This window comes from Leucopleurus acutus, assembly GCF_964270905.1.
Source record: "Leucopleurus acutus genome assembly, chromosome: 14".
NCBI lineage: Eukaryota > Metazoa > Chordata > Mammalia > Artiodactyla > Delphinidae > Leucopleurus > Leucopleurus acutus.
This window is the reverse complement of record NC_139156.1, coordinates 7,792,226-7,805,327: the sequence shown is the minus strand read 5'-3', so window position 1 is coordinate 7,805,327 and position 13,102 is coordinate 7,792,226. Positions and strand designations below refer to the sequence as shown.

General features: G+C 52.2%; 1 protein-coding gene across 1 annotated transcript; it reads right to left on the bottom strand.

Moving 5' to 3' along the window:
• Nucleotides 1-1,751: 1,751 nt before the first annotated feature.
• NKX1-2 (NK1 homeobox 2) lies at nt 1,752-4,464 on the bottom strand (the record flags this gene model as incomplete). Its single annotated transcript, XM_082853841.1, has 2 exons — nt 1,752-2,482; nt 4,254-4,464. The coding sequence occupies 2 exons, from the start codon at nt 4,462-4,464 to the stop codon at nt 1,752-1,754; spliced, it is 942 nt and encodes a 313-aa protein (XP_082709967.1).
• Nucleotides 4,465-13,102: the final 8,638 nt, after the last annotated feature.

The window sequence follows — 13,102 nt, the reverse complement described above, 5'->3', positions numbered from 1 at the left end:
ATATTAAGTTACTGCAGTTGAATCCATCATAAATACGCTTTTTGCTTCCATGGTAGCTTTTTACACCCCAAAATTATTTCTTTTACAGCTCCTAACGACCTTTTGCTTGTTCACCATGCCATCTTGGAGAGTCTGTGTGGAACGGAGTATCTTTCAAGTCAGAATCTTAGATGAAGCTCTAAAAACGTTGAGTTTGTGCTTTAAAAAAGTAGTCCAGGGCTTCCCTGGTGGCGCAGTGGTTGAGAGTTCGCCTGCCGATCCAGGGGACACGGCGTGGTGCCCCGGTCCGGGAAGATCCCACATGCCGCGGAGTGGCTGGGCCCGTGAGCCATGGCCGCTGAGCCTGCGCGTCCGGAGCCTGTGCTCCGCAACGGGAGAGGCCACAGCAGTGAGAGGCCCGCGTACTGCAAAATATATATATATATATATAGTCCAATTCATGACTGTAGCGTGTGCTGGAGGCGCGAACTCTCCCCCTGGTTCGATCACTACTGGGAGCCTAGGATTTGCTGGGACAGACATATTAGCCAAGACTGAAGTTTTATAGTATCCAATACTGCATACCCAAATGGGCAGTCTCATGCATAGACCTCAAGATTTTAGTTGAGCCATTTGTCTCTTTGTTATCTTTATGCCTATGGGGCCATAGCCGTGGTTTATCAAAGCTGTTCTCAAAACTTGCAGTGGGGGCTTCCCTGGTGGCGCAGTGGTTGAGAGTCCGCCTGCCAATGCAGGAGCCACGAGTTTGTGCCCCGGTCCGGGAAGATCATCCCACATGCCGCGAAGCGGCTGGGCCCGTGAGCCATGGCCGCTGAGCCTGCGCGTCCGGAGCCTGTGCTCCGCAACGGGAGAGGCCACAGCAGTGAGGCCCGCGTGCCGCAAAAAAAGAAAAAAAAACTTGCAATGATGTGGAAGTGCGTCTACTTCAGCTGGCAAGTCTAGCAATAAAGCTGTTGCATTTCCCAAAAGAACTTACGGTCTCCTCCGGAAAATCAGGGACACATTTTCTCAGGAATAGCCTGTGGAGAGACTGTTTGGAATGAGAATCACGCTCAAGTCCTAACCTTAAACGAAGACCTAAAAATGTAGAGTATTATACATTTAAAAAGTAGTCCATTTCACGGCGGCAGTGTGCGCTCACAGACTCAGCTTTCTCCAACTTTGCTCGGTATTTGGAAGGAATCGCTGGGTTTGGGCCAGTAATCGAGTATGAAATGGGAAACAATCAGCTGTGAAAAGGGAAAGCTCCTTACCCTCCGAGTGAGCCACAGCCTTTGAAGATTCCATCCTAGATGTGAGCAGCTGGAGGACGGGTCTTGTCTCCCTCTGGACACCATCCCCGCCGCTGGGTTAGCCCCGCGCCGCCCAACACCCAGACCCTCAGAAAGAACCCTTGAACTGAATTAAGCCTGACCGAAAGTGAAGAACAAGGTCCAGAAACGGGAAGGTTTAAGGACAGTCTCCGTCTCCGGACACTTTTAAAGATGGCAGATCCTTGACCCCCTTTAGTGGACCGCGTGAATTCCAGGGTTCAGCTAGGCGGGGAGGCGCGCGGCGGGGAGTCGGCAGGCGGCCTCTCCCTGCCCTCTGGCGGCGCCTCCCGGCAGCGGGAAGGGAAGGGGGCGCGCAGACACCCGCGCACCAGGAGGGGGCAGTCCCTGCGCGTTGGCGCCCCTCCGTGGGGTGGGGACCACAAGTCCACGCCAATCACTCGTGAATCCGGACGAAGTGGGGCCCGAGGGGCTCCGGATTCATAGATGTGGGGCGTAGAAAGGGGTCAGGTAGGAGGGCCCGAGGAAGGGCGCAAAGGAGCCCCTGGCGGCGGCGGCCGTCAGCGGGAAGGAGGCGGCGGCCGGGAAGAGGACGTTGGCCGCCGAGTAGGAGGGGAAAGTCTGGAAAGGATGCGCGGCCGGGCCCAGCTGACCCGGGCTGGTCCCCGCGCCGCCGCTGCTGCCGCCGCCGCCGCCGCCCGCCCCAGCCGAAGTCCCAGGCTGGGGCGCGCCAACTTCCGCCTGCGCCGCGCCTTCAGCGCCGGGGTTCTGCTTCTTCCACTTGGTCCTGCGGTTCTGGAACCAAATTTTGACCTGAGTCTCAGTGAGGCTAAGCGATAGCGCGAGGTTCAGGCGCTCGCACACAGACAGGTAGCGCGTGGCCCGGAACTTGTTCTCCAAGGCCACCAGCTGCTCGTACGTGAAGGCGGTGCGCGCGCGTCGCGGCTTGGAGCAGCTGGGCTCTGAGCGCCGGCGCCGGGGCCGCGGGGAGCCCGGCGAGCCCGGGGAGCCCGCGAGGCCGCCCGCGCTGCTCTCTCCCGCCGCCGATGCCGCGGCCCGGGCCTCGGGGGAGCGCGTCCGGGCCTCCTGCAGGCGCGCAGTCCGCTCTCGCAGCTGCCGCCGCCCTGCGTCCTCCAAGTCCTCGTCCTCCGCCTCCTCCGCCTCAGAGCCCTCCAGGGGGGACGCCAAGCCGGCGCCTCGGCCCGCAGCATCTAGGGGAGAAGGGGACGGTGATCAGAAGCCCGGAACTACCCGGCCGGTCCTGGTCCCTAGACCTGGCCCTCGTCCTCCCCAGAGCAGGCAGCTCTCTCTGCCCAACCCAGAGCCCAGCCCTGCCCCTCTCCGGAATTGCGCTCCCTGCCCTCACCCCCACGACCGCTCTTAGTTGCAAGCCCTTTCCAGGAGGTGGGAGTTAGCGTTGTAGTGCCCGCTTTCTCTTCACCCACCTATTACCTAGTAGGCGTCCGAGAAGTGTATTTCGAATGAAAGAGTGACACTCCGCATTAAGAAAGAATAACGACCTTATTGGACAACCTTATCGCTGTACATTAAGACATCTATATGTCAAGTGCGTTTGGGGCTGTCTCCCCAGTCCCTAGAAGCCTATTTTGGCCTGGAACTGCCAGCAATTAAAAAAGAAGTTATTAAACGCCCCCTCCTCCCTTTTAAAGTGAAATTCCCTCTTTCCCATCTTCTCTCTCCTGCCGTGTTAATAGAGTTTCAGATTTGTGCGGGGCCGGATCGATAGATGTCATCTATTAAAGGTAAGTTTTAATCGAACAATATTAGGATCAGACAGGGAAAAGGGGGTTTGAAGTCGGTACCTGCAAGCTGCGGGCAGGAGATATGCAGGCGCCAGTAATAGAATATCGATCATGGGGGTGGGGAAAGGGGAGAGCGGCCCCTGCGAGGGGCGATCCGAACAATTACCAGGCAGACCGCCCAGGCCCAAGCGCAGCCGCCAGAGGCGCCCAGAGCCCCAGACAATCACCGCTAAACTTGGGGAAGGGACGCGGGGGAGCTGCCGAGACTTCAAGCCTCTCCCTGACCTGAGCCCCCGATCTTTGGCGTCCCTCCAGGGGACCTCGTGCCCGCGCCTCACCCAGCTTGGGTCCTGCTGTTTTTTGTCTTTCCTTTCAGACACAAACTTTCCTGGACCCCTCGTCAGGTGTCCTCCAGAGTTAGGAGTTGTTTTGTTTGTTTGTTTGTTTTTGCCGCACGCGGCTTGTGGGATCCCAGTTCCCCCACCAGGGATCGAACCCGTGTCCCCTGCAGTGGAAGGTGGTGTCCTAATCACTGGACCGCCAAGGAATTCCCAGAGTTAGGGGTTAAATCAAAAAGGGTTTTGGGGAGAAAGGACCAACAGCCTCCCGTCACCCCACCCCACTCCGGCCCCAGCCCAGTCAACGATTGGATCTGGGGAGAGTGAGCGTGCGGGGCAGCGGAGTCTCTGCAGCTGTCTCTGGATGGTTGGAAGTGGGCCCTGGGTGCGAAAACCGGACCTCACTGCCTACTAAGACTTCGGACACACGATTCAGCCTCAGCTTCCTCATCCAGAAAATGGAGAGATGATGCTGTCTACCTCGTTAAGGATGCTGTCTACCTCGCAGGTTTCGAAGTTTTTGCTGACTTTTATCTCAGTCTCTAGCCCAGGTCCTGGCACATAGGGGACAATTAAATGCCCAATAAATGAATGAGCCTGGACGAGGTGGGCGCTGGGTAAGAGTTTCCTCTGCGAGTAAATCAGAGCTGGGGTGCTTGCTTGCTTGGCGGGTAAGCAGGGACAGGCTTCGGTGGCAAATTCCTGACCCAGGTCCCCCTTTCTGCGTCAATTTAATTATGCGCCTGGTCCTGTGCACCTTCTCCCCTTGGGGAAGACGCCGCTAAGGGCTACTCACCCGATCCACGGCTCTCCCTCCCACCTTCCCATCGTATCATGTAAGCTGGGGCTTTCCAGGGCCGGAGGCCGCCTCGCATCCTTACCAGGCGTCTCTCGCTGCCGGGCCGGGTCTCGGCTGGAGTCCTTCCTTGCTTCGGCCTCTGCCAAACTTTTCTTGGCTTCCCGGGGAGCAGGGCGCACGGCTGGGAGCGCAGCGCGGGTGAATTTCTGAGGGTCCAGGATGTCCAGAACCGAGAAGGAGATTTTGTGGTGGGAGGGAGCCGCCTTGGCCCCGCCGTCCTGCCATGCCAGCATGACCGCCGCCCGCGGGCCGGAGGCCGGCGGCGCGGAGTCCGGGATGGCCGCGCTCGGGCTTGCCTTCGGCTGTGGCTCGGCCGCAGTTCTCAGCCGGCAGGAGGGTCGGGACGGCCAAGAGAAGCTGGGGAGGGGGGCGTGGAGAGAGCCGCGGGGGGCTGAGCGCGGATTGGCACTTGGGCTGCCCAGGCCCCCGCCAAGTGCAGGGCGCGCTCGCAGCAGCCCCAAGACTAAGGCTCGGGGACCTCTAGCCTCGGCGAGGGGGCGCCTTGGTGAGTCTGATGCGCGCTCCCGCCGGGACAGCGCCGCCGGCTCAGCGCTCCTCCGCCCAACCTGCGGAAACTCGGGGTGCGCGAGGGAGGGAAGTCCGGACGCTTTCGTCCCGGAGATCCTCCCAATACACCCACCCCGACTTGGGCTACGATTTGCACCCTTCCCCCAGTGCACCCGCCTTTGAATTGGAAATGCAATTGAGGCCAGCACTGATAACTTCAAGGCAACGCTCAGCACATCTCCTGCCTCGCCAGTGAATCACAGCAATGGCCTCAGTCCTGATCACCTCGGATTTAAAAGCCCTCATGTTCTCAGAGTTTACAGTTTACAAAGCCCTTAGACTTGCGCGATCTCGTTTGATCCTCTGAGCATCCCTGTGCGGTGGGCGTGGCCTGGCAAGACTATTATCCCAGCTTTAAGATGAGGAAATTAAGGTTCAAAGATGAGAAGTGACGTTGCCCAGGGTCACTGTTAGTTGGTGACAGAGTCCGGATTCGAACCCAGGGCTTCTTTCCCGGACCATTATTCTTTTCAGTACGTCCTGCTCGCTAGGAAATAACGAAAGAAAGTCCCGCACTGTGTCAGAGGTTTTTCCTTCCACTCTGGAGGTCAGAGGGCAGCAGGGGTTTTGGAGAGATGTCTGAACCCCCACCAAGAGGACTTGCCGCTTTGGAAACCTCGCGGGTTGCGGTCTCAGAGCCAGGTGAGCTGCCCTGGTGAGGGCAGGTGAGCCAGGTGAGGGTGGCTGCCCTGGCCTGCAGGGACACCGAGCACAATGCCTGATGCCCTTCAGGCCTTCTTCAGAGTCACAGGTTTGATCACGTGCACAGATATTGGGTCTCTGGGAATCAGGCTGCATCTTTGACCCTCATCCTCCCCCTAGCCCCAAGAAGAAAAAGGTTAAAAGGTGTTTGCCTGGTTTGGATTTAAGGTCAAAGAACAGAGGCAATTGTAAAAGCTTCCATTTGCCCCACCAGTCCCGTGGGATGGTGTACATCAGTCCTTGGGGAAGCCTCCACCAGCCAGGCCCTTCTTAACATTCTTTTGTTCCCTTTTGTTGTTTGGGGAGAAGTCTGAGCGCTAAGCATTTATCTCAGCGGCAGATTCTGAGGCTTCTACCCCTCTGCCCAGAACTACCTCTAAGGCTGTTGTCCCTTTCTTCCCTGCCCCATGGGGTTTCCAAACAATGACTTGGCAATTAAGATTGTCCGGTCAGGTAGGAGTAGGAAGGGGAGGAGAAACCTTCTCACTGAAGTGCGTGGGGGAGGAGGGAGGGGTGTGTGCTGCTAATCCCCTCCGTTATTGTAGAGAAGGTCTTACAGGCCAGCTTCTAGGAGCTTTTCTCATTTAAACTTCGTGGCCCCTCCCAGAGGCGGCCACTGTATTCCCTGGGGACTTTAAAGCCCTGCCGAAATTCAAGCCAGCTTCAGTCCTAAAGCAGAGATGGATTGTGCTTTTAAAAGGAAATCAGAACAGGAAGTGCCCTGGCCAAGCCCAATGGACCACCTCCCATCAGAGGGAATGTGGGCCTTGGGAAAACCAAAGCAGGTGGCCATGGCACTAAACCGTGGTACCCAGGAACATGGATTGCCAATCACAGAACCTTCCAGATCACAGATAGGGTACTTTGTTTTTTGTTTTGACAAGTCTTTCTCACTCAGTTCTCACTTGATTTAAAAAAAAAACAACAAAACCTTCTTAAACAACAAGATCCTACTGTATAGCACAGGGGACTGTGTTCAGTATCCTGTGATAAACCATAATGGAAAAGAATATGAAAAATAATGTATATATGTATAACTGAGTCACTTTGCTGTACAGCAGAAATTAACACAACATTGTAAATCAAGTATACTTCAATAAGATAAAATTTTTAAGAAATCTTTCTTTTCTTTCTCCCTCCCCACTGATCCCAGTCCCCTTTTACGTTTTTCCACCCACATTCATATTTTTTCATATTTAGGTTCTTCAAGGTAGCTAGATATAGATCTCTTTAAGGGAGCTCCAGAATGGACGTTTCTGGCATCCCATGGTCCCTCTTCTTATCTGTTCTGTAAGAAATATTGAAACCACTTTCACAGGAAGGTGGGCTGGCATTCCAGAGAGCACCGAATGCCCCCAACCAGAGGGACATGTAAGGCGCAGAAGCCAGGGCAGGCCAAACCTGGGTCATTTTCATTTCACTTTATCAATTGTCTCCAAAAGTTTTGTTCAAATAATATGAATCATTTTTCCTTTGAGGTCCACAGGTGTTAAATACAGAAAAGTAGCAGAGAAAGTAGAAGCAACAAATTGGAAAGTCAAGAACACATAAAGGCCATGTGCTTTAAGACTGTGAATCTTAAAAACTCCTGTTAGTTGTCTTTCTTTTTTCCTTGTCCTTTATTTCTGATATGTGTGTTCAGTGCAGCACAAGGTTACGTGAACCCTTGCACTCAGGACTTGGCATCTGGAGACAGACGCCACAAGAAACAGCGCGGTGTCCCCCATCGACATTGCAGGAATAGAAAATGCTCCCTCTTATTCACCCACAGCTTAAAGAGAAGCACCCCACCCAAAGAACAGGTTAAATTCTTCAACTTGGTGAGGGGAGAGCGTGCCTTGGGGAATTGTGTTTCTGGCCACCTGCTTTGTAAATGACTAGAAGGCAGTGAGACTTCATATAGGAACAATTTGGAGATGTGTTGACTTGCTAACGTCCTCATGCGTGTATTTATACACAGGGTGTTCCTATATAAGAAGGATATCCATAGCCAGCAAGCCACTTTCCCCCTGTGCACGGAGTTGATTTGTGTTTTCAGCGTGGGCATTAAAATTCCGCCTGAGTGCTGTCTTTAAATTGCTTTGATGCTAGGTGGGTTCCATCCCTGACCTGTCCTGATGGCAAGTGATGGCTGTAACAAGCTCGGGATCAATATTCATAGCGGGTGTCCTGGGCTGATAACACTATCCAAGACAATGTTCACTATCAGTGCAGACAGCTGAGATATTGCGCCATTAGGGATGTCGTGTTAAATAACCTGATCTATTTCTGGGGCTATTTAATGAATTTCACAGTTTAGATAGTATCTTTAAGGAGAAGGCAAAGTCTATTCCGGAGGCACTGATGCAAATCAATGGTGCCAAGCTTCCCGAGCTATTCCACAAACAAAGTGGCCTATAATTCCAGCACAGCCTTGAGAAGCTGCTGCCAGGGCCGTGAACAGCGTTAACAATGGAGAGAATCTGCAGTACAGGCAGAGGGAGAGCAGCCTTAGGAGCTGTGTTAAAGCACCTTAGATAAAATCTTATGTTTCTGAAATAAAATACAACTTAAATTCTCTAGGTAAAACCCTGCAGTTTGGGCCGGCCCACGGGGTAGGACATTAATGCCAAGAGACAGCTTCATAAGGCACATCTCGGTGACAGAGGGGGAGTAGTGAACCGCGTACTTCTTTAACTGAAGTCTGGCTGCAGAATGGGAGGGGCGAGGCATTGGATGTTGAAAAGAAACTACTGGGAGCAGCAGAATCAGTTGTTAAATGTTTACTTGACTCTGTATCTCTTGTTGCTGGAGAGTGCATTTACAGTTAAAGGCTAGTTTACCATTTCCCCCCAGGGCTTTGAACTCTGACTGCCAAGCAGAGCAAGTATTCCTCTTAAAAACCTACTTCGGAGGCTTTGATTTGTGAAAGCTTTAAGTGTAGCCTTCCCACCTGTCCCCAGTCTGCAACCCAAATAAAAATGTTTACTTAATATATCTTGCTTTAAGAAATCAGTATTTCTTTTTGGAAATCAACAGGTTAAAAAAACAATCAATTTCTTTATTTCAGAAATTTGGAGGAAGCATCCAAGAAGGTGAGAAAACAATGGGAGGGGGATTGTCCTGAGAGCGACAATTAGTATTAACAGTAATTGCTCTCCTTTCTTGGGCACTTGCTCTGGACCAGGCACCTGGCTAAGCTTTTGCTTATTTGGGGTTATTTCATTTAACCCTCCCCATGCACGACCCCATGAAGCAGGCACTATTATATCCCCAATTTACAGTCGAGAAAACCAAGCTTAAGAGCAAGTTTGCCCACGACCCCAGAGCTAGGAAGTGGTGAAGTTGAGATTTGAACCAGGGAAGTGAGATTTCAGAGCCTGGTTCGGTAAAGTTCTTCTCTTAAAGGAAGTCACATTCCTGCCCCAGGGTGAAGTCCAATTGTAGACATTTATCGAACGGCTTTCCTTCAAAGTTACACACAGAAATGGGATATGGAAAATGACCTCTGAGAAAATGACTAGAGCCCTGGCACTGCCTGGGAGGATACCGTGGTGCAGGTTTTGGGATGCAGTTTTGGAAGCTCTTACATTCAGTGTTTTCTAACGTTTTAAGATATTCCCAGGAGAAACCCAAGGGAAGGGAATTGCCAGGCAAACCAAATTGCTCTGGGCACCTGGAAAAGTAGAGACATGTCATTGGGAGAAAGAGAATGGGGGAAAAATGCCAAGTGACAAGCTGAGGACACATGAGGAGAGACTTGGGGAAGGACAGAGGCAGAAGGAACAGGGACACAATGCAGGCTCTTTCTGACTGTGAGCATCACACGCCATGTTCATACCGTACAAAGAGAGGCACAGGCAGAATATAGACAAGGGAGAAAGGTAGGGCTTGGCAAGTGTATGAAGCACTTGCTTCCCGGTTGAATGGAGATCTGTACGATCTAGCATTCTTGGGTGATTTCCTGCAAGGCAGGGGACAAAGTCCTCTGTTCCCCACCTCTGTGCCCAAGTTTCATGCCTTCAATCTTTCTTTTTTTAATTGAAGTATAGTTGATTTACAATGCTGTGTTTGTGTCTGGTATACAGCAAAGTGATTCAGATATATATATATATATATTTTTTGTATTCCTTTCCATTATGGTTTATTACAGGATATTGAACATAATTCCCTGTACTATACAGTAGGACCTTGTTGTTTATTTATTTTATATATAGTAGTTTGTATCTGCTAATGCCAAATTCCTAGTTTATCCCTCCCCCACCTCCTTTCCCCTCTGGTAACCATAAGTTTGTTTTCTATGTCTGTGGGTCTGTTTCTGTTTTGTAAATAAGTTCATTTGTATCCTATTTTATTTTATATTTTATTTTATTTTTATTTTTTAAAACTTTTGGCCACACCAAGCGGCGTGCGGGATCTTAGTTCCCTGACCAGGGATTGAACCCGCTCCTCCTGCAGTGGAAGTGCGGAGTCTTGACCACTGGACCGCCAGGGAAGACCTGTATCATATTTTAGATGCCACATGCAAGTGATATCATATGATATTTGTCTGTCTCCTTCTGACTGACTTAGTGTGATAATCTCCAGGTCCATCCATGTTGCTGCAAATGGCATTATTTCGTCCTTTGTTATTCATGCCTTTAATCTTCTTTTCCTGGCCTTCCTGCCTGCAGCCTTGCTGCCCCAGCAGGCTGTTCACCTCACATGGCTATGCTAACTCCAGCCCTTGGAGGGACAGCCCTGGCCTCCATGAGCAAGCCAGCTGGCCAAGGACCCTGGCCGGCTGGAGTACCTGCGACTCACGTTGAAGGGCTGCTGCTCCAGCTGGTGGGTGGTACCCTTGCAGGAAGGCTGATCAGTGCTGCCAGATCTCCACATTGCCTCAGAGAAACTGGAAATCTGAACTCTTTTTTTTTTTTTTTTTTTTTTGCGGTACGCGGGCCTCTCACTGTTGTGGCCTCTCCCGTTGCGGAGCACAGGCTCCGGACGCGCAGGCTCAGCGGCCATGGCTCATGGGCCCAGCCGCTCCGCGGCATGTGGGATCTTCCTGGACCGGGGCGTGAACCCGTGTCCCCTGCATCGGCAGGCGGACTCTCAACCACTGCGCCACCAGGGAAGCCCGGAAATCTGACCTCTTACGTGACATCTCCAATGCTGGTAATCAGTTCACAGTGTTGAAAATCAGGCCATCAGAAACAGGTCTGTGGGTCACAAGCTTGCCATTCCAGCCATGCATATGTCAAGTGACCCCACCTTCACTGTTTGGGTGTTTCCATGGCTACTGTGGTTCGTGGGGTGAAGACTAAAGGCCTCTGCACTGAATGCCAGGCTCTTCACTATCTGTTCCAGCTGCTTGTGCAGCCTTGGTCCCTGGACAACCTCGGTTCCGGGTAAGATGTGTACGGGTCCCCTGCCCATGCGTGCTACCTTCTCAGAGACTCTGGCCAGCCCTTGGATCCTGGCGAGTGGGCAGTGGGCTTCCATCCAGCCCGGGTGGACATCTCTTGCTTTTCGGGATCAGCATTCTCATCCCCTTTTCTGGTACTGGTAATTTGACTTTGCTCAGATATCCCCCTTACATGTGGTAGTGGTGTGATCGCCAATCAAGGGCCCCGGGGTGGGAGTGACCTCCTGCAGGACCAATCAGGCTCTCTCTCGCAGGAATCTTCTAATGCCCACTAAAGCTGGAGAGACACTTCTGGATCAATGGATCTCTACTTTTTTTTTTCACTGAGGCCCACCGTGATAAGACAGAACTCCTTGGCTCAGGTAGGCCTCCCTTGGTCTGGTTTCACTTTCCAGGGAAAACCAGACTTTGGTCAGAATGAAGGGTCTCTGTGGGTAGTAGACACCTGCTAATCTTGCCTGCACGGTGTCTCTTCCTGCTTTCTTTCTCTTAGTCTGTTTGGGCTGCTAAAACAAAATACCACAGGCTGAGTGGCTTATATACAACAGAAATGTATTGCTCACAGTTCTAGAGGCTGGCAGTCCAAGATCAGGGTGCCAGCATGTTCGGGTTCTGGGGGGAACCCTCTTCCAGGTTGCAGACAGCTGACTTCTTACTGTGTCCTCACATGGTGGAAGGAACGAGCTAGCTCTCTGGGGTCTCTCTTTTTATTTATTTATTTATGGCTGCGTTGGGTCTTCATTGCTGCGCATGGGCTTTCTCTAGGTGCGGCAAGCAGGGGCTACCCTTCGTTGCGGTGTGTGGGCTTCTCATTGCAGTGGCTTCTTTTGTTGCAGAGCACAGGCTCTAGGCACGCAGGCTTCAGTAGTTGTGGCATGCGGGCTTAGTGGCCCCGCGGCATGTGGGATCTTTCCAGACCAGAGCTCGAACCCGTGTCCCCTGCATTGGCAGGTGGATTCTTTTTTTTTTTTTTTAATTTATTTTTGGCTGCATTGGGTCTTCGTTGCTGTGTGCGGGCTTTCTCTAGTTGAGGTGAGCAGGGGCTACTCTTTGTTGCAGTGCACCGGCTTCTCATTGCGGTGGCTTCTCTTGTTGCAGAGCACGGGCTCTAGGTGCACGGGCTTTAGTAGTTGTGGCATGCAGGCTCAGTAGTTGTAGCGCATGGGCTTAGTTGCTCCGCGGCACGTGGGATCTTCCTGGACCAGGGCTCGAACCCGTGTCCCCTGCATTGGCAGGCGGATTCTTAACCACTGCGCCACCAGGGAAGCCCTGGCAGGTGGATTCCTAACCACTGCACCACCAGGGAAGTCCCGGGGGTCTCTTCTATGAGGGCACTAGTCCCAATCATGAGGGCTCCAACCTCATGACCTAATCACCTCCCAAAAGCCCCACCTCCTAATACCATCACCTTAGGGGTTAGGATTTCAACACATGATTCTGTGAGAATATAAACTTTCAGACCATAACACTCTTGTTACAATGCCCTGCCTTTTGCTGGGGGCATTCCTCCCCCATTCTATGTGGCCGTGGTGAGGCTCTACTCAAGTGCCCCTCCTCGGCACCTAAGTCAGGCTGCATCATCACAGTACCTCTTCCCCCTGAACACAGACATGAGGGCCAGTCAGAGTTCTTTCTGCAACTATCAGGCCAAATTGAGGAAAATGTTCTTTACCATATGGTTTACCCAGGGCTCTGTGGCCTGGAACTGCCACAGCCCTCCCTCCCCACTGCCTAGAGAGAGCCTGGCCACACGGAGAGAAGGAAGTGAACCCAGAGAAGGGGGCAGAGCCAAGAAATGGAGAGTCAGAGAGCCCAGAACACCACCATTCGAGCCTTAGAACCAGCTACATCTGAAGCCATCAATTGCTAGACTGGTTACAAGAGCCAATAAATTCCTTTTAAATTTAAGCCATTTGCCGTTGGGTTTCTGTCACTGGCAACCAGAGTCCTAGCTAATACAAGCAAGTCTGGAAGGATTATACACACATCTACTACAGCAAAAGAGGATTGGAAGGATTCATATTTAAGCTGAAATTCAGACATGATTTGTAGACTTGTTACTGGAAATGTAAGAGGCCAAGCTCTTACATCCCTGCACACTGGAGTGTTAATGTGCCACTTGACTAGCTCTGGCCCAAAAGATATAAACAAGAATCTGTTGGGTCTGGATTCTGGGGCAGCTTTTGTTTTTCCTGGTATAAAGGGCAAGAGTCAGT